Source organism: Camelus ferus, chromosome 7 (genome assembly GCF_009834535.1).
Source record: "Camelus ferus isolate YT-003-E chromosome 7, BCGSAC_Cfer_1.0, whole genome shotgun sequence".
Lineage (NCBI taxonomy): Eukaryota > Metazoa > Chordata > Mammalia > Artiodactyla > Camelidae > Camelus > Camelus ferus.
Genome location: NC_045702.1, coordinates 79,053,066 through 79,077,952, shown reverse-complemented (window position 1 = coordinate 79,077,952; position 24,887 = coordinate 79,053,066). Strand labels below are relative to the sequence as shown.

At 39.9% G+C, this 24,887-nt stretch overlaps 1 long non-coding RNA gene and 1 gene segment (V, D, J or C); one reads left to right on the top strand and one right to left on the bottom strand.

Moving 5' to 3' along the window:
* The window catches only part of LOC116665052, a 10,680-nt gene extending 7,942 nt beyond the window's left edge, over positions 1-2,738 (bottom strand). The window contains exon 1 of the long non-coding RNA XR_004321638.1: positions 2,609-2,738. This is a non-coding gene — a long non-coding RNA (uncharacterized LOC116665052). The remainder of the gene's footprint in view (positions 1-2,608) is intronic.
* Positions 2,364-24,887, top strand: LOC102506149. The segment is given in 6 exon segments: positions 2,364-2,681; positions 2,791-3,098; positions 12,118-12,175; positions 18,760-19,089; positions 22,695-22,730; positions 24,322-24,887. Coding segments are annotated over 6 exon segments (918 nt in total).

The window sequence follows — 24,887 nt, the reverse complement described above, 5'->3', positions numbered from 1 at the left end:
AATTATTTTCATAGGTCATTAATAATGACATTCACATAAACTTTTTAAGGACCTAAAATTTCAAAATATAAAGGTAACTAAAAGAACAGAATATGAAACTGCATGTGCAAAGCCCATTTAAATTTAAAACGTATGGGTAATGATCCAAGCAAACGTATTACTATGTATAAATGTGTGGAGAAGACGCTTAAAGGTAAATGATAATGGCTATTATTTTCATCATTTTACAACCTATTTACTCTGATTTTCTTCCAGGAGCATCTGTGAGTTATCCAGGCTCCCACAGTTACCAGTTTTGTGACTTATCCACACTGTTCTCATCTGTTAAAGAAAAATAATAATAATACTAACTCTCAAGATTGAGTATAAATGAAGGTAATTAAAAAAATATATTTAGAATAGGGCTAGCGAGTCCTCCATTGATTTGCAGTAGAAGCACCTGACCCACTGCTTCCTCCTCTCCCACCAAGTCACACTACACTTGGGTCCCCCAAGGACAGGGGGGTCCTCATTTTCTGCCTTCTTCTTGGCGACATGGTCTGGCAGAGAGGAGAATGTCACTGATGGGAATATTCATATATTTCTGCCTCTGGGTTTGTGAGTGTCTCCTCTATTATTCAACACAGATAGGAGATGAAAGACATTCTTTATTGTTCCCTCTTTCTATGTCAGATGTTCAAGAGAATATCCCCTTTTTTTTTTCTTTTGCAATTGGATGTGGGCAGTTAAAACTGGAGCAGCCTAAAATGTCATTTTCCAAAGCAACAGGAAAAGTGCTCATATATCTCGTAGGGAGAAGACTGTGAAAATACAGTCATACACTGGTACCTGCAGAAACCAAATGAAATTATGGCAACTCTGATGTTTGTCATCTCAATAAAACCCCCAGTTCTGGTTTAGTCAGGTGAGAAAAACAACAAATTTGAGGCATGGAAAGTTTTCAAACATCTCATTCAATCCTTACCATAAACTTCGCAGAAAAAGTTGTGACCATTGACTGCTGTGCTGGTGGGTCCCAGCTGGTGGTTTTATTTCTACTGTGTAATTTGATACTTTCAGTTTACATATTTCCCTAAATGAGCTATTCTGGTTTTATTGTAAAAAAAAAAATCTAACAAAGTAATTTTCTCTTATTTGATAATAACAGTAATAATGAGTTCTAATAATAAGAGTAATAATAAAATATAATACTAAGAGTAATAATAAGATTTCATAACATCATTGAAGACTCGGGATGTGCCAGTTACTAATATCTGAGCATTTCATGCATTTTCTTCATGCAACCTTGAAAGCTTCTTAATACCTCTAAAAGATACGTCTGTAGCAAAGTGAAACTGTGCAAAGTTAGGCATAAGCTTAGATAATTCAGTCCATGTCAGATAGGGGTAAGTGGTAACTGGAAGGTGTTTAATATCTGCAGTCATTAAAAATATATTCATGTGGATTATTTAAAACAATACTGCTCACAATGGTAAGTTAACCAAAAGAAGGGAATGTAGAGCCAACTATACAAATCCCACTTAAAATATGTATTTCTATCTATAATACTAAGCAATCCCATTTCTATCCATATGTATGCAGAGAAAAATTCAAAGCAAAAGTAAATGCTATGTGCCTTTTTTTTGTCCTTTTTTATACCTTATTTTACCCATTTTCTGTAATAAACAACCCTTATTTATTTGCGTTTTCACGTTTACCAGCTCCATGTCTTTGAAAGAGTCCCTTCTGTTTGCCTCTATCCTCATCTGTCAACTGGAGATTATCGTAACGGCTACCTCCCTGGACAATGAAGGGAATTAAATAAAGTAATACAAGAGAACATTTAGAGTTGTGCTTGACAAATAGCAAGTCCTCCGTGGACGTCACGTTCATTTTCAATGTTATCATTACTTATTAAACATAACATTGCTTTTAAAATATTCCTGCATGTGACATAATGTTCATGAGATTGTGCGCGGAGCCAGGCTGAGTAAAGGCTGACTTCCCCAGATTGCTCTGTCTCTTACAGCCATCAGCCATTGCATTCCAGTCCCCTCTTGAAGGCACTGAGATTAGAAATTAAGTCTGATTTCTCTGAGTTGTAATCTGCACCGTGACATCTCAATTAATTTAAAAAAAAATTGTCCAGTTCTTGTGCATATTATTATGTAAAGTTGAGGAGGTATTTTAATGTCTGATTTTTTTTTTTTGTAGTGTTAACGGAAAAATAAAAGTTAAGTTTCATACGCAAGTCCTGGATCACCGGCAAGTTATAGACAGACAGACATAGGGGCTGAACACAGCAGGGCTGTCTTCGTATTTCTGCGGCAATGCTACTACAGGCTGGAATTGCAGGGGGACTGGCTGAGTGGACAGGAGAACTGTCCCCGCCCCACCCCCAGCTGTACACAGTTCATCTTGGGGTTTTCCTTCCAGACTGTGAGCCCTCTTACCCCATCTGCCCTGCACCCATGAAACCAGAGCTGCTCTTATCTGCAGCAGATCATACAGAACCCCGGAGAACCACCCCACCCATCCACCGCTTCTTCTGAGACATCAGATCCAGCCTCGCACTCCTGCCACTGGCCTGAGACCTCCTGCCACCAGAGCAGAGCCCTCGCTTTCTTACCTCCTCCCTGGGCGTCGTTCTGGTGACGGGATGGCACTCCTGGAACTGGCCATCTCCTCCTTCTTCTGGGCTTGTGAGTTGCCCCCCGATCATTTCAGTCGTCAGGAGAGACTGAAGAGGGTCTTTTTTTGTTGCCTCTTTCATGTCGTTCATTCATGGGAATTTCTCTTCTTTGCTTGCAGCTGGCCTTATGCTGCCACAGTTGGAGCAACCCGAAGTATCAGTTACTGGAGTAAGAGATAAGAGTGTACTCCTATCTTGTAAGGTGCCCTCTGACAGCTTTGACAAAGATTACATACACTGGTACCAGCAGAAACCAGATCAGGGCCTGAAACAGCTAATGTACGTCTTGACAGCATCTGCTCTAGGCGACTTAGGAGGGAAGAAAAACAAACTTGAGGCAAGAAAATATGCTTCCATTTCCACCTCCACCTTGAAAATCAGTTTCTTAAAGAAAGAAGATGAGGCTACGTATTACTGTGCCCTCTGGATTTCTGGCCACAGCGTGAAGTTCCTCAGATAACACGTACAAGAACCATCTCCAGGCTGGGCTCACCCACATCCTGAGTACACACAGCCACAGAGGCTGCGCAGCTGGGAGCCCAGCCTGGACCTCCCACTAGAGAAATTGAGGCGTGTACTTTTTTTTTTTTTTTAACTATCCAGAAATTACCCATAAGTTATAAGGCTCAAAGAGGAAACCACCAAGTGCCAGGAAACACGCTGGTGACATTATACCTTAGATACCATCACAGCGCTGTTGCAGTGTAACGATCATTTCTTTCTACTTCAATACTAAGAATTTGAGGGGAGGGTAGAGCTCAGGGGTAGAGCACATGCTTAGCAGGCACGAGGTCCTGGGTTCAATCCCCAGTACCTCTTCTAAAAATAAACAAACAAACAAATAAATTAACCAAATTACTCTCCACCCCAAATATTAAGAGTTTGAGGCTTCACGAGAGAAAATGACTTTTTAAACCCCCAAATCCCATGCTTCTTCGACTCTGTCAGGCCATCTAAACAAGCTGAGCTGGGTGATTCCCACGTATTGGGGTGAGCGGGATGAATGAGGTGAATGGGGTGGAGCTTTCGTCTGTCTTCCAGGACGGGGTTCTTGTTCACTCCTCACTGAAGGCTGGTGTAACAGCCCCACCAGCACACTCCTGGCACAGGCCTCAGATCACCACCCCCCACCCCACCCCCGGGGCATTCGGTCATCACACAGCAAGGTGGAGTCTCCTGCCAGGATCCTTTTCCCTGGGATTCTGCCCTGAGCCTGGTCACAGCAGCCATGGATCCAGAGCTGCGGCTGTTTCCCAGGCACTGTTGCAGGCCCAGGAGGTGTAATTTTTCTTACATTTGTCTCATGGACAACCCGTTGACACTGGTGCTTTCATGACTCACATTGTATAGATGAGGACATAGAGTCGTGGAGATGGATTTACTCTGTGGTCACAGTTACCGAATGGGGACTGAGGGGAAGGCTGGTTTCTGGCTTCAGTGCCTGTGTTTGTAACCGCAATGCTGACCTGCCTCTGAAACGCAGGCAATAGAAATGGCATCTAATCTGTGGTTCCTAATGAAGAGAAAACAAACTCTCCTTCACAAGATGATGACTGAAATAACAGACTACTCTTCCACACTGAGTCTGAATTTAAGTGTGGTCTTCCTAGAATAGGAATCCCACGGCTGATTTGATGTTCAAAATATAAACCAATAATAAAATATAAAACAATAGAGAAATAATAACAAAAATCAAACAAAACCAATAATATTATTTTCTTATGTTTTGAAATAATAAAAATCATTATTTCAAGAATTAATATTTTACTTTAGGACATCCTCCCCTCGATATGTGAAAATTTCTTCCATCAAAACCAACTTACCTTATTTTGGGTTCTCCAGAATATACGGCTTGAGATTTGAGTATAAGCAGTTTATTTGGGAGATGCAGGCAGACGGGCAGGGCGGTAAGGAAATGAAATGTGAAAGAGAAGGCAGACGGTAAAGGGTATTTGTAGCCAGCTCCTCGGAGAGCAATGGGACCGTAATAGGGGTTTAAAAACTGAGTGATGAATCTGGAAAAAAAAAAAAAAAAAAAAAAAAAAGGACACAGATGAACTTATTTACAAAGGAAAGACAGACTCACAGACATAGAAAAAGACTTATGATTACCAGGGGGAAAAGGGGATGGGAGTTTGAGATGTGCAGATGCTAACTACTATATATAAAATAGATAAACGACAAGTTTATACTGTACAGCACAGGGAACTATATTCAATACCTTGTAATGGCCTATAATAAAAAAGAGTATGAAAAGGAATATGTGTATATATGTATGTGTATATATATATATACATATAGACTATGTATATTTCTGCAGTCTATATATATAGACTACTATGCTATATATCAGAAATTAACACAGCATTGTAAATGAATGGCTGAATGAAGTAATGAACTTCCTGTCCTGCTCTCACGTTTTGTGGACTGGCCGGATACGCAAAATGGAAACTGTGGCACCCTAAGTGAGCCGGTAGTCAAGGTGGTGGTGAACCAGGGGGTCTTGTAAGAGTTAGAAGGCTGCAAGGAAGGGTTCACAGAGTAGAAGAATGTCCACGGTATCATATTAAGTAATAAAGACAGAGCATACCATGGAACGTACGGTATGAGAGACAAATTTTAAAAAGGAACATTAATCAATCTTAAGAGAAGGCAGCAACTATTAACAAGTAGTCATCTCTGTGTGATGGGACAAAAAGGAATGGTCCTCTCTTCTGTTTGTGTTTCTTTATGAACTATACTAAGTACACATTCATTTTATACAGGGAAATAACAATGAGTTTTATTTTTAAGGTATGTTAAGGCGTTCTAAAGGCATAGCATCTCTGAGGTTCCCATTGAATGGTAACGTTCAAAACTAAGAGAATCTGAACTGTCTTCTTTAGTTGGGTTGTCTACAGAATAGAGTCAAACATAAGTAATCTCTCCCTTTAGCTTACGTCTGCAATTGCCTAATGATGTGTAGTGAGGATCAATGATGCTAGACTGGAAGGTACCCATGAAGCCTGTCAAGTGTGGACTCTATGCTTGTCTCACACCCTGCTTTCTCCCACTCCATCCCCCTCTGTTAGATCAATAAAGGACTCCCTCCCTTTAACAAGAAAATGACTTCTTTACCCTAACATCATTAGTTCGTAAAAAATCACACAGTAACAAGAGAGCTCTGCTGATGAATTAACAGACCTATTTCTGCAGGGCGTTCTGAGAAATAACATGAGCCCCTTTCCCTAGACAAAGTCTATGTGTCTTCGTCTAGCGGTTTTCGCAGTCTGCGGGTGTATGTTCAGAGCACCGCTTCCTCTTACTAACTCAGCCCTCAGGTGTGCTCTGCAATCATTCTGTTATTCAATCACCTCTCCCAGCAAGAGCTGGCGGCATGCTGCTCCTGCCCCAGGTCTTTGTGGTGGCCTCCCTCTGGACATGTGAGTGGCTTTACCCAAGGGGTGTCTCATTCTTTCCAAGGGAGGCGATAGATCATGGACAGTCACATCACCCCTTTCAGATGGATCGTAGCCACAGGATGATTCAGACTAAGCTGACAAATTCCACCGTTACCTTGAATTCTTCAGGAAGAAAATGTAAACCTCGGTCCCCCTGCTTTTCACAAGTACAGAACAAATTATACTCTTTTGACGAACATCAAAATTTTGCTAATTCCTCGTCCTGTTTTTCTTTCAGACACAAGTGGAGACATTCTAGTAACACCACTCATGACATCCATTACCAAGAGAAGAGGAAACACAGCATTTCTTGAATGCCGAATAAAAACAGATAGGTTAAAAAAGAACGCGTACATACACTGGTACCGGCAGAAGCCAGGTGAGCCTCTGAAACGAATTCTGTTTATTTCCTCAAATGAAAATATTGTCCACGAACAAGGGGTCAGTGAGGAAAGATATGAAGCAAGGAAATGGCAGAGGGATTCGTTGATGAGCCTCAGGATACACCAGGTTACCGAGGAGGATGCAGGGCTGTTCTACTGCGCCTGCTGGGACACACCGTGCGGCAGGGCGCCACTGTCATTGCACGAAAACCCTCCTACGCCATCGCGCCTACACACACACACACAGACACACGTTCTGCCTCCTGTAGGGGGCTCTTCTCCTGCACGTGTGCCCTGAGCAGTGTAGCTCAAGGACCCCATCTGTAGAGGCTTCTTTCAGGTACTCACTTACCTTTATCGTCCACTCCCACCGCTGGGCCGTGGGCTGGCTTTTGTAAGTGCCCCAGACGGTCTCTGCTTCACCATCGCTGGAAGCCTCCTGGGAAGGAGGCCGTAGTCCAGTGCTCAGTGTGATGGGTTGGCTTAGAAAGAAAAAAAGAAAGAATGAGTGAACGAATGAATGATGGAAGATACGAGGCCTTTCTAGTGACATACACCTGGATTTCAGGTGTCAGCACGATCCAGAGGAGTTATAGAATCGTTTTATTCCTTTTTCCCAATTTTAAATGGGGCAGGATGCTAACCGCAACATAGGCTGCTGAGGACTGAATGAGGTTCCCACGTGAAAGTTTTAGCACAGTGTTCAGCAAATCACAGTGTCCTTTCCCGCTGTGACTAAACCACTTCACTGAGCCATCCCAGCTAAAACAGGGATGAACTCAGGCCCTCTTTAAAAATCACATCATACATTGTCCTCCAAACAACAGTCAAGCATAGCTCGAAGGCTGAAAAACTAAGAATTGTGAATAGGGAGAGGTGGGAGGGTAATGAACCAAGGGGAATCTGTTTCCTCCAACCCCTTTCTTCGTTCACAGCAGAATGAAGAAATGTCATAAAATAGCATCACGGTGTCCTCAGCAGTAACTAAGGTCATTGTTAATGGTTACCCAACCTTGTGAACTTTCTGCAAACTAATGGTCTATATAATATGCAAACTTCTGCACAAGGTTCTGTGTAAGGTTCTAAGCAGGATTATTTGTCTCATTTGTTACTGTCTACAGTAATAATACTTTTCTTCTAACTCTCACGATAGCCATACAGAGCTACTCACACTCTCACAAGATACGGTGGAAAATCTGTAACTCGGGGAGTGAACATGACCACAAGGATAAGTGTATCTGAAGCAAGATGTAAAGGAAATACAGGGGAGCCTGGCTCCCAAAGTGATGCTAATTATGTTATTATAACAAAAGTGTTTTTGATGATGCTGTTGGGCATCTGAAAGCTTCTCTATACGAGGAACATGATCAAAATAATACCACAACAGGTCTTACTGAGAAAGGCTTTCATTGGTTCTGAAGTGAACCTTCCTCCCCGCTCCCTGCCTCCACTGGGGACAGGCTGCCACTCCATCTCCTGTCCTGTCCTGATTCACTCCTCATTCTTACCAGTCACTGGCAATGCTGACCACTTGGATTTTCCTCACGTCTTTGGTTTGGGTTTGTAGCTTGACTTGTCTCCTTTCCTGCCTTTTCATTGTTTTTGTGTCCAGAGTCAACCTTTTTAATGCCTCTGGCTGCCCTCCATGCTTTTAACAGATGGAGACACCAAAATAAGAATTTCTCAGGATCAACTCTCCTCTACCCAAAGACTAGACAGAACAGTGCTCCGTGAGTTGCCAGCTGTCTGGGATTCTGGAGAATACCATTGTGCATTGGTATCAACAGAGAGAAGGGGACCCCTGAAGTGAATCCTTTATGGCTCAACAAATAGTTACGAGCTAGACGAGCCTCACTCCCGCTGGGAGTCAGATAAGAAAGGGAACGGAATCTTTTACCTGATAATCAATAGTGTCCTCAAGTCCGACGAAGCCACCTATCCCTGTGCCTGCTGGGATCTTGCAGTGGCACAGAGTCCAAAGGGATCTGGAAGAAAAGCTCTCTTACTAACCCTCAACCCCTCTCATACCCGGACAACCGCAACAGGCTCTTTGATTCTTTTCATCAGAGGTTCGTAGTTGTTGAAACGGGAAGGACCCTTTGGACAAATTTAGTCCAATGTCCATACTTCAGATGAGGAAGGTGGGGCCCAGAGATGGCAAGTGATTTTTCCAAAGCTAGTCAACCACAGAGATAAGGTACCTACACCTGCATTTCAGATTCTCCATCCAGTGTCTTTCTCTGCCTCTCTTGTGGTTAGGGTTGAACTTTTTTTTTTTTTTTTTTTTTAGCACAGTTGCATTTCTCTAAAAGGAAGCTGTGACCATGTTGGTTTGTCTTCATAAGTGATGTCCCCAGAACCCAACCAGGTCTGATTTGTAAGCAAGTTATGTGATTGTCACAGCGTTTAGAAGGGGGATGGACTCCCAGCTCCATCTGCTTCCTTGTTTTCCCATTTCCCTTACTGCCATTCTTTCTTTGTAGTTTCTATCTGTTCTGAAGTCCTCAGTAATGGGAATAGTTTTCCTGGCATACACATCAAACGTGGAGATCCTTTTCTTCATGATACCTTTGTAAAGTCTTTGCCACTTACCAAAGGACCTGCCCAACCAAGCCCTAAACTTCCTGCTCTACAGTCTGAGACCTGGGACCAGTCCTAACTGGGTGGTTCTGCAGCTGGTTCCAAGGTAGGTAGCCCTGACCTGCACTTGCTTTTGCTCGAGTGACTCAGGGCTTTTTCATGTCCAAGCTCTTAGCAGCCATAGCTTGAAAATAACAAGAACAATAGTAATAACAGCAAAATGCATCCCATTACAATACAGCTAAACACCTCTCTTCTTGCATGTCTAAATAGTAGCCAGAAGAAAAATGATTGATTCCAATCCCATTCCTTCACCACCATCTGTACAAGTTGCATCATTCCCACCCACCCCCAAATTTTCCTTTCTCAGGAAAGGTCTATGTGTCATTTAACACCATGCATGTCAAAAACCAATGGTGCTTTCTTGACCTTCCACATCTTTGACTTTCTCTGGTATTGAGAAAAAAGAAATGAGGAAACCTAACTGTTCTTTAGGTGTTTCCTGTGATATGAGATCTGAAAGATGAGATAGGAGGCCCTGGGAACTGTGGATTCATCTGGTAGAAAGTAAACCACAAACCAAACCAGACCCCCTGGTTCACTGGCTGAGAACAGAACTGGCTGCTAAGACAGAGCTCTCAACCCAGACTCTTAGATCTGAAGCAGAGAACTCCCACTCCTGTCTCTCACTTAATGCAATTGTAGAAGCTCTTCATTTTCCAGCTGACATGGGCCGGGTAATCAGCAAGCCCAGGAGAGAAATTACCGCTTAATCTAAACCAGAGTTACAATTCTGAACTGCAAGACCCAAATGTTCCCACAGACACGGTAACCTCCTAGTGTTATTCAAGGACAAGTGGAAAGAAGCTACTGTCTGGTGTGCGGATTAAACATCCAATGTTTTATACTTGACCGTTTGAGATACAGATCCTCTATATATTATGTAGACCTGAAATAGACCTGGAAACTATGTCCCTGCCACACACATCCTCCCAACCCACACACCCAAGAAGCAGAAGTAGTTGAAAGAACAGCGTTTTGGGATCTGGTGAACTTGAATTCAGCTCAAGGCTCAGTTTGAATTCCCTAACTCTGTTCCCAATTTGTATTTTAATAGCAAAAACCATTTTACAGGTGAAGCAGAATAAGGATGAAATGTATGGTTGGTGCCAAATGCATAGCAGACCCCCATGAATGTTCTTCCCTTTCACTAGCCGAGAACACAGTCATGGCTTGTGACCTTGGAGCAGGGACAAAGAAGTGGGAAAGTAGAACGTTAATTTCCCAAGAAAGAGTTTTCCACATGCAATTGCCTTTCATACACACCTGCTCAGATAAGACAAGTATTTATTTGCAAAGAAAGAAAGAAAGAAAGAAAGAAAGAGAAAGAAAAAGAAAGAAAGAAAGAAAGAAAGAAAGAAAGAAAGAAAGAAAGAAAGAAAGAAAGAAAAGAAAGAAAGAAAGAAAGAAAGAAAGAAAGAAAGAAAGAAAGAAAGAAAGAAAGAAAGAAAGAAAGAAAGAAAAAGAAAGAGTTGCTTGACTTGTTTGCCTACGGGTGCTATGTAAATTAAAAAGCATCTGACATGTACTTAGCGGCATGTTAAGCACCCAAAGAGCAAAAGAAGCTCTAACAGACTAGAAGATCCTCAAGTTCAGAATGAAGACAGAGATTAAATTGCTAGAGGGAAGAACCTGCTTGAAATTAAAATGACCTGGCCGCTCCCGAACACTGCCCCGAGTTCTATAAACAAGTAAACTTGGTCCTTCCCAATGATCCATTGTATTATATAGACACATACCAGACATCATTTAAGCAGTGGCTAAAATCAACAGTATGTCAGGCTGTGGAAGCTAGTGGCTCGCAGAGAGCATGTGATTTTACGTCTTGTACATGTCAGACAGTATGTTCATTTTGCTTTAAGACATGCCTGGCCATCTCCTCAGAAGAACTTACTCATGGACTAGATTTAATTAACACCATCAAAATTTCTAGAAGATGAACCAATTTGAAAAAAAATGCATAAGTTATTATTTTGTTTCAAGATGGAAACCGAATCCTTAAATAAAACACGAGACTCATACTTTTTTTTAAATGGTTTACCAAGTTTGTTTGAAGATTGTTGACTATGAAGTCATTGTTTCTCTTGAGAAAGTGATGCAAAACTTCAAGTAATTCATTTGAAACACGTACTTTACTTCACTTGACCTGCTTGTTATTCATATATTTGTATAATCATTCCTCACCCTGCGTGAAGTAGAATTTAAGTTGCCTCACTTGGTCCCCTCAGAACACGGTGAGTGAAATGTGATTACAGGACAGCCTCCAAGAGGCTTCTTTTCAACATGTCAGAGAACTGGACGGGGTTCTTAAGTTTTGGTTTAAATAAGGAACCTATTATTTCAAAGAGACAGAATTCTACAAATTTCTTATTTTATCCTAGGAAAAATAAGGTCTTAGCTTCTCATTTGCCATTGTCTTTTTAAAAAATGTGGTGCCAATGCTAATCGTGGCTTAATGGGAAAAGAAGAACTTTGTTCACATTTCTCAGTGCTCTTGGGTTGGCACATTTGCATTTTCAGTTACTGAAGAGTTTCCTCCTTTCAGAAATACATTCCCGAAACACCAATGGAGCACGTTGGTGCTTGTGAGAACAGAAGGTCCCTTCCTTTGACACAATCTCTGAGCAGTTTCAGCACAGCTGGACACCTGGAAATTAAAATAGTCTTAATTCTTAGAATACTTTTCCTGGTAACTTAGAAAAGCAATTGGTTGACCAGTTGGTGCTAATCTCTTCTTTTCCTGTTTTTGTCATTTCCATTTTCCATCAGTGCTTTTCAGTGATTACTTCTCTGTGGAAAACAGACATTTTAGTCCATTTTTCTGAAGAAAATTAAATAATCAGATGCCATGAAACCTATATTTAAGGACTTCCAAAAGAACCCAGAAGATCAAACTGCCAGTTACAAAGTTTTTAAACTGCTAGTCACGGCCTGAAACTTCAGAGAAGGCTAAGATTTTTGTAGGAGCCCTAACCAGTGTGATACCTCAGGCTGGATCAAGATTTTTGGAGAAGGGACCAAGCTCATAGTAATTCCTCCTGGTAAGTAACTTTTTTCTATTTTAACTTAGTAACAAAAACCAGATAGATACTTCATAGAAAAAAAAACAATTTATCTGACTGAATGAAGACATTCTTGTCTTCAGCATATGAACAGCATTTTTGGTGCTACTGTTAGACCCTATATGGAAACAAAACTACCTTGTAAATGATTAATTCGCTTTCCTATTTGTAAGCAGATTGAAATTCTACTTTTAGAAATTCTACTTTTAATCCGAAAAGAATAGACTAGAAATTAAAGCATTTTGAAGACCATGTTTGTAAACCATTGGTATAAGTTACTGGTTCAAAGTACTCTTCTTGCCGATGGTCTATTAAGTGAGAAACTCTTTTCTTAATTTTTTCTTCTCTGTAGTTTGAGATAAAACACTGTGCTTCGTTCTCCCAATAACCTGAAAAACCAGTATTATTGGTTTTCATGTCAACCCTAACAGCGGCGCAAATTAAAATTGTATAGTAAAAAAATGTAGAATATCAATAAATCCCACTTCTTATTACTCTACTTTCTTGGACGTAGGTTGAGCTCAGTGGAAATTTATGCTCTCACATCTCTTACTACATTGCCTGGATATGGACCAGTTTAATGGACTTTATGAGCTCAGTGAGCCACCTCAGCTCCAAAGTCCATGAAAAGGGTCTGCATAATTTCACATCCTCATTTGCTCATTCTCTCAGCAAACACTTATTGAAGACAATTTCTGTGCTGGGTGCTGAAGGTAAAAGGGTGAACAAGACACAGATAGAACAACTCCCTTCACTCAAAGAGTTTCTAGTCTAGGAGAAAAGCATTCTAGGTTCTGGTTTCATTGGGTTCCATCTTTGTTTAATGTTAAGCAAGGCCAATTTTTAAATATTTATACAAATACGGAAAACTATGGGCACAATTTGAAAGCAGGCACAGAGGGAGATTTCTGTAAAGGCTTTTCAGATAGTGGGTTAACGGATGGCAGGAGAATCAAAGTGTTTGGTTCTGGCACACGGCTCGTTGTTACAGGTAAATGTTCTTTGAATTCTGTAATAAGGGAGGGGTGGGTGGCACGGAACGCAGGCACCGCAGGCTGCAGTGCTGGTGCTGGCTCAGAATTCTTGGATCTGGTCCCTGCCTGGTCGTGAATCACGGAAGGGTCGCCGGAGAAGTCCGTGTCTCCGTAGAGGTTCTTGGAGTCTGTTCTCTGCCTGACTTAGTACGGAGGACGTTAGCAAGAGTTAACTAGTTAGACCAAGTGTGAGTCCCCTCAGTGGTGGATATATTAAATTCATTTGTGTTGGAAAATTTCAAAGACTCTTAGAAGTTTTTTAATTTGATTCCAAAAATAACCAATGGGAAAATTGGACAAATACTGCTCAAGTTGTCAGAGAATGATTAATATTGAGTATCAAGATATTTAACTCTACAACCATATTCAGTAATGTCGTAAGGTGGATTTGTCTTTTTCCTAAATTCAATCCAATAAATTTGTTCACTCCTCATTTCCCTGAAAGATGAAATTTTGCCTGGGCAAGGGGGAACGTCTCTCAAGAATGTTCCTACCCTATGAGATCTGTGGAAATGAAAGTTTTAAAATTTTTTCACAAAGTTGATAAAGCATTAAAAAAAGAAAGAATTATATATTTCTTATTTCTTTAGTGGTTGTGATCGTATGAACAAATGAATCTGTGTATTGAAAAGCAATGTTCCATTCTCCTTTTTTTCAAGTGACTATGCTCAGTGTAAATTATAGCAATTGAATTAGATAAAGGTGACTCAGATAAAACTGAAAAATGATTTTTAGGAGCGTGCGGCGCAGGGAAAAATATGGACTTTGATCCTGGGTCTATCACTTTCTGTATGATCACCCTTAGCAAATAAGTTTTGATTCACTGGTTATTGCTTCATCAAAATTATAAAAATAATACATGCCCATTATGGGAAAAAATTGGAAAATACAAAAATAAAGAAAAAAATTTAATGTTTATATTGGCACTTATCACTGTTAACAGTTTGCTGTATTTCCATTCATTCCATCTGTGCCACAACCATCTCAAGTAGATGTTGTGAGGATTAAATAAAATTTAAAATGGAAATTACCTACCACAAATGTTGGGACATGGTCGGTGATAAGAAGGTAAATTTCTTTCCCAGAACGCAAATTCTTACTCATTTATTCATTGGAATTCTTTGTGAAATCAGGAGTACAGTAAAATATATTTATTGCCATCTTAGGTTATTTTAGGACAAATAATCAGCATGCAAAAATTCTCTGTTTCTGTGATGAATTGTTACCTGCTTCTAAAAACGGTTAACAAGTAATAAGCATTATCTCAAATACTATTAGCCTGAATATAAGATGATCTCTCATTTTCTAGTTGAAATATCTAGAAGTAAAAAAAACGATTTTATTATTATTATTATTTTGCAACTTGAATATTTAAACTTATAGGGGTATAGATAAAAGTCAAATATCCAATTGTAATATTTAGTTTCTTATTTGGATTACACCCACAAAGTTTAAAATTATGTCAGTTCAAATGTCAGGTAAGAAATATTGCTTCTTTTCCCACATATTTCATTAAAAATTTTATTGGGACCCTAAAATTGCATTTAAAACAACTACCTTTAGAGCAACTTTCTAAGTCATCTCCGGGTCTGTTTCGTGATCCCCATGTGATGATGCTACTGGATATTTTATTTAAAGAAACAACTATCCACTTATAAAATAAAAGAAAGCATTTATAAAATTTATTCTTCTATTCTATACACGTGCAAGGTAAGACGAACTGCAGCGACTTCAATCCCAACTACTATTTACCAAGTAGTTATCGCGCTCCCAAACCAGCTTTAATTAAGTTCATTTCAGGTTAGTATCTTGTCCAGGTAGTATTTTTTTTTTTAATCAGAGCAGAGTTATTAGAAAAGCATCTTTTAATAGGAGAGGTTGCACAAGAACTGAAATATAAGCAGCCCCTTGTTTTGCGGGGGACAATTTTCAGAAAGAAAGCTGCACTTTATGCCCTGGCATTTTCAGTCGGTTCGAATTCCGCATATTTTACATCCGTGTCACAGAACTAGGACTGGCAAACATAGTCTCCCATTAAGTCACACTGGAGTTAGATTTTACTAAATTATCAACCCCCCGGGCAGAAAAAGAAGCAACCTATAATGTACAATTGATTCGTCATTTATTTAAACTCTTTGTTTCCAACATCTCTTTGAGAAGACCTGAGAGGGGAAACACTCCCACAGGCAGAGCGTGAAATGAGAATAGAAGATCAGAGGCATGAAGGGAAGCAGAAGAAACAAGACCTGTGATGGTCTAGCAAGAAGCACTGGGTAGAAGTTTATGCTCAAAGGAAGGAGAGTCAGGTGTCAGTACTACCTCAGTGAAAAGAAGTCAATTAAAAAAAAGAAAAAAGAAAGTAGGGGAAATGTAGTGGAATGCATACCCTTTATTACGGATAAAATGAAGCACACTGAATTTTCAGTATGTTTTTCTCACCATAAAATTAGAAAAAGACTTCACTGCACGAGTCTTTAAGGAGGAAAGTGAAATATAAAGAGCGGACATTGACTTTGACATCCGTTTTATAAAATGGAAGAAATGATTTTTAAACAAACCCAATGCGTCAGTGCTCTGGGCACCATAACACTGAATGTCATTCACAGATGGTGGACCTCGGCAGACAGGGTCAGGCAGGTAGGGGGTTCATGATGCAACGTGATACCGGGAGGATCTGAGGGCCAGGCATCCTGCCATTTCTCTGGTCATTCTGTCTTGAAGGTCCACTGCCAGGACTTGCAAGCTGAACTCTGTGCATGAGCTGAATAGAAGTCAGTATGAAGCTGAAGTTTATGGTAAAGACTTGGAATGCAAATAGACTGTGCTGTTAATTGGGGAAAAAATTATTTTTTGACCACACACACAGTTCCATATACTAATTGCATATATTAAGCTTTAGCCACTGATTTTCTTAACCCTGGAGATGCAGGGGTTAAGACAAGACAGATTATTGCCTATTGATTGGGGATGTGAAAGGCATGTTTCCTGTGCTGATGGCTTTGAGAATTTCAGACAAATGAGAGCACAGTGGAATGCAAACCAGGGAATCAGTTTTCATGCTTAATTGTCGCAGATCCAATTGCAAACCCCAAATACCGAATTCCAAGCACTAAGGGTGTGGTTTGGTGTCATAAGATTAAAATGTCAAGTTGGAACACAGAATCATCACACATTGCTAATAATAATGGTAATAATTATTATTAAATCTCTCATTTCCATAGCATTTTAAATTAAATTGCTTTGGAATCTTGTTTCATTTTGGTCTCACTTCAGCACTGGTAGGGATGTTGAATTAATATACATTAACATCATTGTTTTCAAATAAATGAAGACTTTAATTTACTTGCTTTGCTCAGTAACAGAATTTGTTAGGAGCAAAATGAACCAGGAACAGAAAGCTGGTCATTTGAATCATGGGCGGGCATAGTTGCACTAGGATGTGAAGAAATTAGAGAAGTTATTAGTCTAATGTTTTTGATATGGGTTAAGTCACCATGGAGTTATTAAATAAAAGTTTTCAGCAATGGAACAAAACTCATAGTCACAGGTAGGTATCAGAAGAACGCAGTTTATTTTCTTTTCAAGGTTTTAGAGGGAAGGAAGAAACAAATCTGAATAATAGTTAATGTTTAGAAAAACAGGACTGTGATGGTGTTTAGATGATTATAATAATAAGATATGAAAAAAACTTAAGTTAATACAGAAAATGGTCAAGATGTAAAGTCAATGAAACATAGAAAGTTTATAAATTTAAAATTCGTATTTAAATATAAATAAATGTCTGTAATTATTTGACTAAAAACGTGACAAGAAAAAAACATATAGATCAAGATTAACAAAAATATTTCTCCAACTGTATGTGTACTTTGCCTTATTATTATAATCAATAAAATATTATTTGAACTAGAAGTGAGATGTATAAAATTAAAATAAGCACATTATGACCTAATTATATGTGCAGCATGAATAAAAACTCAGTATTTTTGGCTTGCTGATTTAGTATAAAAATCAGGAACTTTGCTACACAGGCAGAAATTATCAAGAATATTTTTCATTTCTTCTCAAAGGAGAAATTCAGTTCTTCTCTTCTTAAGGAATTGTCCGTTAAATTATTAAACTAAATCCAAACTAGACAAAAGACAGTATCAGTAAAGCACTAGAGTTTTAACTGAAAATCTAATTGGAAAGGATCCTAATATTTACAGTTTCAATCATTAGATTAACAATAAATCTATAATCAAGCAACACACCAGCATTCAAGTGACATCCTTTGTAAACTGTTTTTTTTTTCTTATATATTTTGATGTTATGTCTGCAAGAGAACCCAGGAATCATATCTTTTAATATTATACTAATTTTATACACTTTCTTCAGCCGGTGAAAACAGAGAAATAGTTGAGCTGGAAAACAGTTCAGCAGCCCAGGACGGTAGATTCAAATTTGAGGAGAGACACTGAGGGTCAAAATACGGTGTTTTAAGTCATGTTTCAACTTCAAATGAAATTCCAAAATAAAATGTGTTTTTGATGAACATTTGCTAAAGTGAAACAAAATTCTGTAAGTGCATTATCTGGGAAGGTAAATGATCATTTCTGAAAATAATATATTTTAATAGAAATTTCGGAAATGTTGTTTTACTTCTAAATTCAAGGCACTATAAATAATTTGGAGGTGCAGCATTAAAACCACTCTACCTATAAATCTACAGTGGTTCAGACGGGACATTGAGAATTTGTATAAAATTAGAAGCCAGCAAGGAGAACCTCTTCACTTCAGAGCAAGGTTTGGGATCCACATTTGAAGCTAAAAGTTCAGCTTGACCAATTGTCAAGTACAGATGGACGTAGATTCCCATGAATACAAGTGACTGTATATTGTTTTAAAAATGATAACCCTTTTTTGACATTTATTTATATAGGAATCAGGATAAATACGGTGCATTCCAGAATCAGTTAAATGATGAGTCAGGATCCACAGAGTTGCAGAACATGAGAATGTGTTATTTGGCCAAAGAGACCGTAAGTTACAAAACATGGAAAGGAAAGGGAACTAGTTTACAAGTGACTAAAGGCTCTTACCTGTAGAGAGAACATCAGAGTTACCTGGTCTTCTCTCCACTCCCCATCCTCGCCACCCACTTTCATCCACCTTAACACAGGCTCCATTACGACAGAACAAAAGAGATTTAAGAAATCAAATCTGTTCATGAATGTTGCAAGCATTAATACGGGGCAGTTTTAGGTCATATTCCAACTTAGCAGGTGGAGAAAAAACGAAAGCCAAGGTGTACGCCAACCTCTGCTCCTTAAAAGCCGTGACTTTAGACGAGTTGTGTAACCTGTTGGATGTCCCTTCCCATTGCAAATGAGAACAGTAAGTACCTCACCATCTACTGTGGCTGAAAAACCACGGTGTGAACTAATTCAATGGCAGCTCAACTTTCCTTCCTTTGACTGTTTGCTAGGGTGTTCCACAATGTTTATGTTTCTCTCCTAATTCTTTTCGATTCTATTCCATTTGCCCCCACAGACAGAAAGCTTGATGCAGACATGGCCCCCAAGCCCACTATATTTTTCCCTTCGATTGCTGAAATAAACCTCGATAAGGCTGGAACACATCTTTGTCTTCTGGAAAATTTTTTCCCTGATGCTATTAAGGTACATTGGAAAGCAAAGGACAGCAATACAGTTCTGGAATCCCAGCAGGGAAACACCATCATGACGAACGATACATACATGAAATTCAGCTGGCTGACCGTGCCTGAAAAGTCAATGGATACAGAACACATATGTGTGGTCAAACATGAGAATAACAAAGGAGGAATTGATCAAGAGATTCATTTTCCTCCAATTAACCAAGGTACGTGATTATAAATATAAACAGAACCTCCTAGAATTCTTTTTTTTTCCAAAGAAAATACCCCACCTTTTCAATCGAGCATTAATGAAAAACAAATATAAATCGTTCTGAAATGTTTTTACATTGAATGGTGGTTTAAATGTCCTATTTCCCCATAAAATTAAAATTGTATTAGCATTGAAACATAAAAAAGGAAAAAATATTACTGAACTTTTTCAGCTCAGTTTTACCATCCAAAATATAAAGGTCACAATGAATGTATTTTAAGGTTGGTGTATAGATTCAGTGAAACAACATACATCAAAGTACCTATCAATTTAGCACACAATAAATGCACAAAAAAGATTCCACTGTTGATGATCTTACTTGGTCAGGAAATAAGAACAATCATACATCATTCAGGAAGGTTCTACTAAGCAAGCAAAGTCACTCTCACTTCAGTCTTGCTTTACTCAAAGTATAACCCAGCAACAATGAGTTATTAAATGACAAAATGGTCTTCATCTGGGAAAGCCAGGTCATGGTTCAAGAGAGAGGAAAAGAATTTACTTGCTGTGGTTTTATTATGGTCTTAGGTGTTTGAGATTTGTAGTTGATACACCAACTTAAGCTCAAATTTCATAATTAAAGATTGGCTGATGTTAATGTGTGCAGACATACTTCCGTTCTACATATGAGTGTGTTTCTTGCCATCGCTAAGTGCCTCTTATGAACTTTTATTGTGGCCCTAGCATGTGCCAGCCTGGAAGGGATGCAGATGAGCACACTCGGGTGAATTACTGTCCCAAATACAATGAACTACAGTAAAGGGATTATACTCGGTTCCTAATCACTCAGGGTCACTGGTCATTCAGGCCTGATGTCCCGGAGGAGCCCCTTTGAGGCGGATGCTGTGAGTACTGCTCCGCGCGGGCAGAGGGCTGCACGTGCCTTGGCACTGGCAGTGGTGACTTGTAACTCACTAGACCCGGGACTTACAGTCCTAACAGACCAAAGGTCCCAGAGTGCCCATAGGAAGGAATCATTCTGTGCTTTTCCCCGTGGTTAAGAAGCCCCTTTTAAGCAGTAGGAACCAAGCACGTAACAAAATGTGCAGAGACCTTGCTGTGTACCAGTCCAAATTTCTGAAGCAAGTGTTTATCTTCTCAGATCCTTAGTGTGTCCATGATCAAATTACATTTGAGCACTTAACCTTGCCTTTCTCCTGGGGCTGTGATGGAGAGCACATGAAATTGTATCAGCGAAAACACTTGTTTTTTGAAAATGAACACCAGTGTATTTATTCATATATTCATTGTATTTATTTATATCCTTTCCTAAAACTAACCAGAGTAAGGTTACAAAAACAACTGTAATTTTCTTTTTTTTATTGTAAAAGCAAATGATGAGATTATATTTTATAAAATGTTAATGCCAAAAAGTGAGCTTAATACAAAACACAGTACTCTATACCAGCTGAGTAAATATATCAATTCAAATGGGCACAAAGTAAACAGCAACATAAAATAAATTTTTTTACATATATGTACTGTTCATTGTTTCTAAGAACAGTTTAGAGCCTTAGCTTTTTCAATTTACGTAGTTATCAAAGGAATAAAGCCAACCACAAAATAAGAATCAACAGAATGCAATAATCCAATCATAAAGGACAGTCAGATGTGCTTACACATATTCAGAAAATCAATCATCTAAGTTATAAATCATAAGTAGTTCATTTGTGTCCTTTTTTTTTTTATATATCACATGTAAGTGATCTCATATGGTATTTTTCTTTCTCTTTCTGGCTTACTTCATTTGGTATGACAATTTTCAGGTCCATCCATGTTGCTGCAAATAGCATTATTTCATTCTTTTTTATGGCTGAGTAGTATTCCATTGTGTGTATGTATGTATGTATGTATGTGTGTGTGTGTGTGTGTACCCAGTCATCCGTTGAGAACAACCATTATTTTCTATTTCTACAGCTAAGAAACAGAGGGTAAGGAAGCAAATATGTAAAGCATAAGTTTAATATAATCTCAGGCTTAAATGTCCTGTTAGGTTTTGACTTTTTCTAGTGATCAGGGAAAAATAAGGATAAACCAAAATAAATCATTGTGTCTCTGTCTTCCTCCTTCCACAGTCTATTTTTTAGTACAAATAGTTTTCATTGATAATAATGGTAAGGTACTATATATTTCTCCAACCGTATACTTTATTGATACTGATTTAGGTTTTTTTCCTTATCATTTTTCTTTTATAAATTAAATAGGCCCACTGCATATTTAAATAAGAATATCAAATTTATGCCATTTCTAACTATATTTAATTGATTTTACATTTTGATCATTTTCTTCATGAACTAAAACTTTTTCTGAAAAATGTGAGCATGAGGCTGAAACTTAACTGGCTATACATTTTAGAGCCAACAAACATTGGTGTTAGAGAAGATATCAATTAAAATCAGGGATTCAGATTTTAAGATATTTTGTCCTTGTATGAATGTTTGCTTTTATCTTTCATTATAGATAAATACAACTCTCACCACAGGTTTTATGTTGTCAGAGCACTATGAATGTGATTTGGCCTATCTTTTTATCCTGGAGAGAATTACACTCAAATGCTGAGCTCCTGTAATAAAAAATTCATTTATTAAGAATAATTAAGATATCTGGAAAAGAAGAAGTTTTTAATGTTCACAGTGGTGGAATTACGTTGTCTCTGTATAGATTAATTTCTCTGTATTTCTATGGATTATTTTTACAAAGTCCTTTCCATGTGCTCTGTCTCATTTAATTCACCACAATGATCCTCTGAATGCACTCTGCCATCACTGGTATGACTCCTGGTAAACTAATTACCCTCTAATCCTTATTCCTCTTTGGTAGCATGGAGTCCCCCCAAATACAAGTCACTGCAGTGTCACTGGGGAGTTAAAGGAGGTAACACATATGAAGTATTTAAGCTAATGCCTGGCACAGAAATAATTATTCACTAGCTACTATGCTCATTTATATTGTTACCTTTATGTCCACAAACTCCACAACTGCAGAAAACCACGTACACGAGTTGGGGATTTGTGGGATGTGTGTGATTTGGAAAGGTCTGGCTGCTTTATTTTGACTACATGGGAAATTTACCGAAGCCAAACGTCACACCTGAGATTCTATTGTGGATTCTGGGATTGGACAAATTCATTTTGGTAGCAGCTCTTCATCTTGGCAGTGAATGCTGAAGACTGTTTCAGCAGTCACTTTTTCTGACTACTGATCTTTTTCACAAGTATTTTTTGAACACTTACTTTGGGGCAGACACTGTGCTGGGAGCTATGAATACAGAAGGAAAACAAGATGGTCTTGGGTTACACCCTCCAGTTGTGATAAAGGAGAAGAATGTGCCCTTCATGAACTTCAACACTCTCATATACAGAAAGCAATCTATGCATTACATGTACTTACATCAAATCAGACCATCTATTCTCGGATTTGTAGGGCTCTTATTTTTAACATCCCTTCTCTTTTGGCAAATTCTGTCAGTCAGAGTCTATCCACAGACCCACACAGAGACACACACTGCTAAATAATGGATATAAACAATTCACTAATATTTGCTCTTATTTCTTGTAGAGGACACTACAAAGCCTTGCCTGAAAAAAGAAAGTGGTAAGTTTTTTTTGTTTTTCTTTTTATCTCTGCCTTTATGTCATGTGATAGCAGCTTTTAACTCTGGATCAATCTAACTTTTGAACTTCCCTGGCTTCAAGTAGAAAAACCAGAATGCCTGGGTGTTGCAGAATAGACCGAATGATATTTTAAGTCAATCCGTTTTCTCCCTGGAGTCATCTTAACCCAGGAAATGCTGGCCTGGGTATGAGATGTCTGTAAATTAGAAGATGTCGTGATGGACTCTGAATTATTTCAACAGTGGGCTTTGTTCATTAGTGTGGCTTGTCTTTCTAATGCCTGGGGAAATGGGACATCAAGCTGTTTGTAGATTTCTTTGTCTCCGGTCATTGCTAGCGGCTAATACATGAACTGACACACTGAGAGCTCCATATACACAAGGTGTTGTGCTGTGTCTTGCAGGCATACTCTCTTCCGTTCCCATAATACTCCTATGAGCTGGTACAATATTTCCCCCTCACTTTATAGATGAGGACGTGAGCTACTATTAATTAAGTCCCTTGTACCATACCACCCAGCTAGATCTAGGATTTCATCCCCGCCCGTCTGAGTCATGAGTTCACATACTTCGTCTCTGTCCCTCCTCGAAGATACAGACACAGAGCAAGAGTCTCAGGGACAAGGCCCTGAGACAAGATGGACCCGTGGGCGGGAGTGCGACTGTGTGGGCTTCTCAGGATCACAGAGTGGACGTTAACACCAGTTTGTTTTTTTTGTTTTGTTTTGTTTTTTAGTTGCATGTGTATGGGTAAATTGCTTACAGTTTCTGAACAATAGTTTCCTCACCTGCCAATAGGGAACAGTTACACCTCACTCTGTTAGTGAGGAGGTAAGGGCACAGGTGTGGAATGTCTCCCATGGGGACTCCATGCAGCTGGCACAGAACCAGCAGTACGGGGGGCCCTTTCCCCCTGCCGTGGAAGGTTCTAAGTGAATTTAGAAGCATTGGCTCTGGCCCTGCTGATCCTTCCTCCTTCCCGGGATCAGGCAGGCTGGAACTCAGCTAACACATTAGCTGCCCAAGGGAAGCAAGTTCTGAGCACAGCACCTCCTGAGATCTCTCTGCACCCCAAGTGCTAAGGACTCTAGAGTTCTGACTCTATGAAGATGAACCATGGAAAAGGGCAACTTCCACAGGCAGAGACCCGGCCGTGTAGTCCATTGAGTAGCGAGTCTGGCTCGCAAATCATTGCTGTAATTTTTTTTTTCTTGATATCTTATATTTCCTCCAAAACTTCAGAGGAGAGTAAGTGCAGTTATCCCACCATCACCATAGCCACCAGCATGAGAGACATTAAAGTAAAGGCAGGTGAGTGAGGCACCTGCCCCTGAAGCTTCAGAGAGCGCGGATAAACCACTTGCTTCCATTTTTGTACCACGCCCTCTTTACTAAAACCTCCCCCACCCCACTGTGACCACCACCGGATTTCCACGGATTGCACCCTTCGCAGGAATCTCCTTGACGCACAGTGTGAAATGGCTCAGGTGATTCTAACTGTGCCCCCCTCCCCTCACCGTGTCCCGGCCTCTCAAGGCAACGGGTGAAACTAACGGCCCGCTTTCCCCTTAGACACAGTGCGGCTGCAGCGCGAAAGCACGTCCGCCTACTACGCGTACCTCCTCCTGCTGCTCAAGAGCGGGCTCTACTTCTGCGTCGTCGCCTTCCTCCTGCTGCGGAGAACAGCCGTGTGCGGGCACGGGAAGGGCTCGTGACGGAGGGTGCCGGAGGGCCGGCTGTTCCTCACCGTCTGTTGTCTGAAAAAGACGTCTGCTGAGGACCTAGCGGGGCTTCCCTCCTGGGTTTGGGTCATTGCAGATAATTTTTTTTTAACTATTGTGTAACGTTTTTTCAAACTGCTGGGCAAACATATTTTACTCTGTAACAAGGAATTCTGCCATTACTCGGGGTTGGGAGGGGGCGGGCAGAGGGCAGGCCCCCGGGAGCCTTTCCCCCCTCGTCCCCACGGGCTTGTCGCTCCTCCGGCCGCACGAGCCCCCGCCCTGAGCGCCCTCCGCCCGCGCGGCCGCCCCGACCTTCCCCGGCGCACACCCCGCGCCCGCCAGCTTTGCCACTTCAGTTCTGTACTTCGTTCTTCATAATGGGCACAAGAAATTAAAACAGAAATCAAAAGCCCA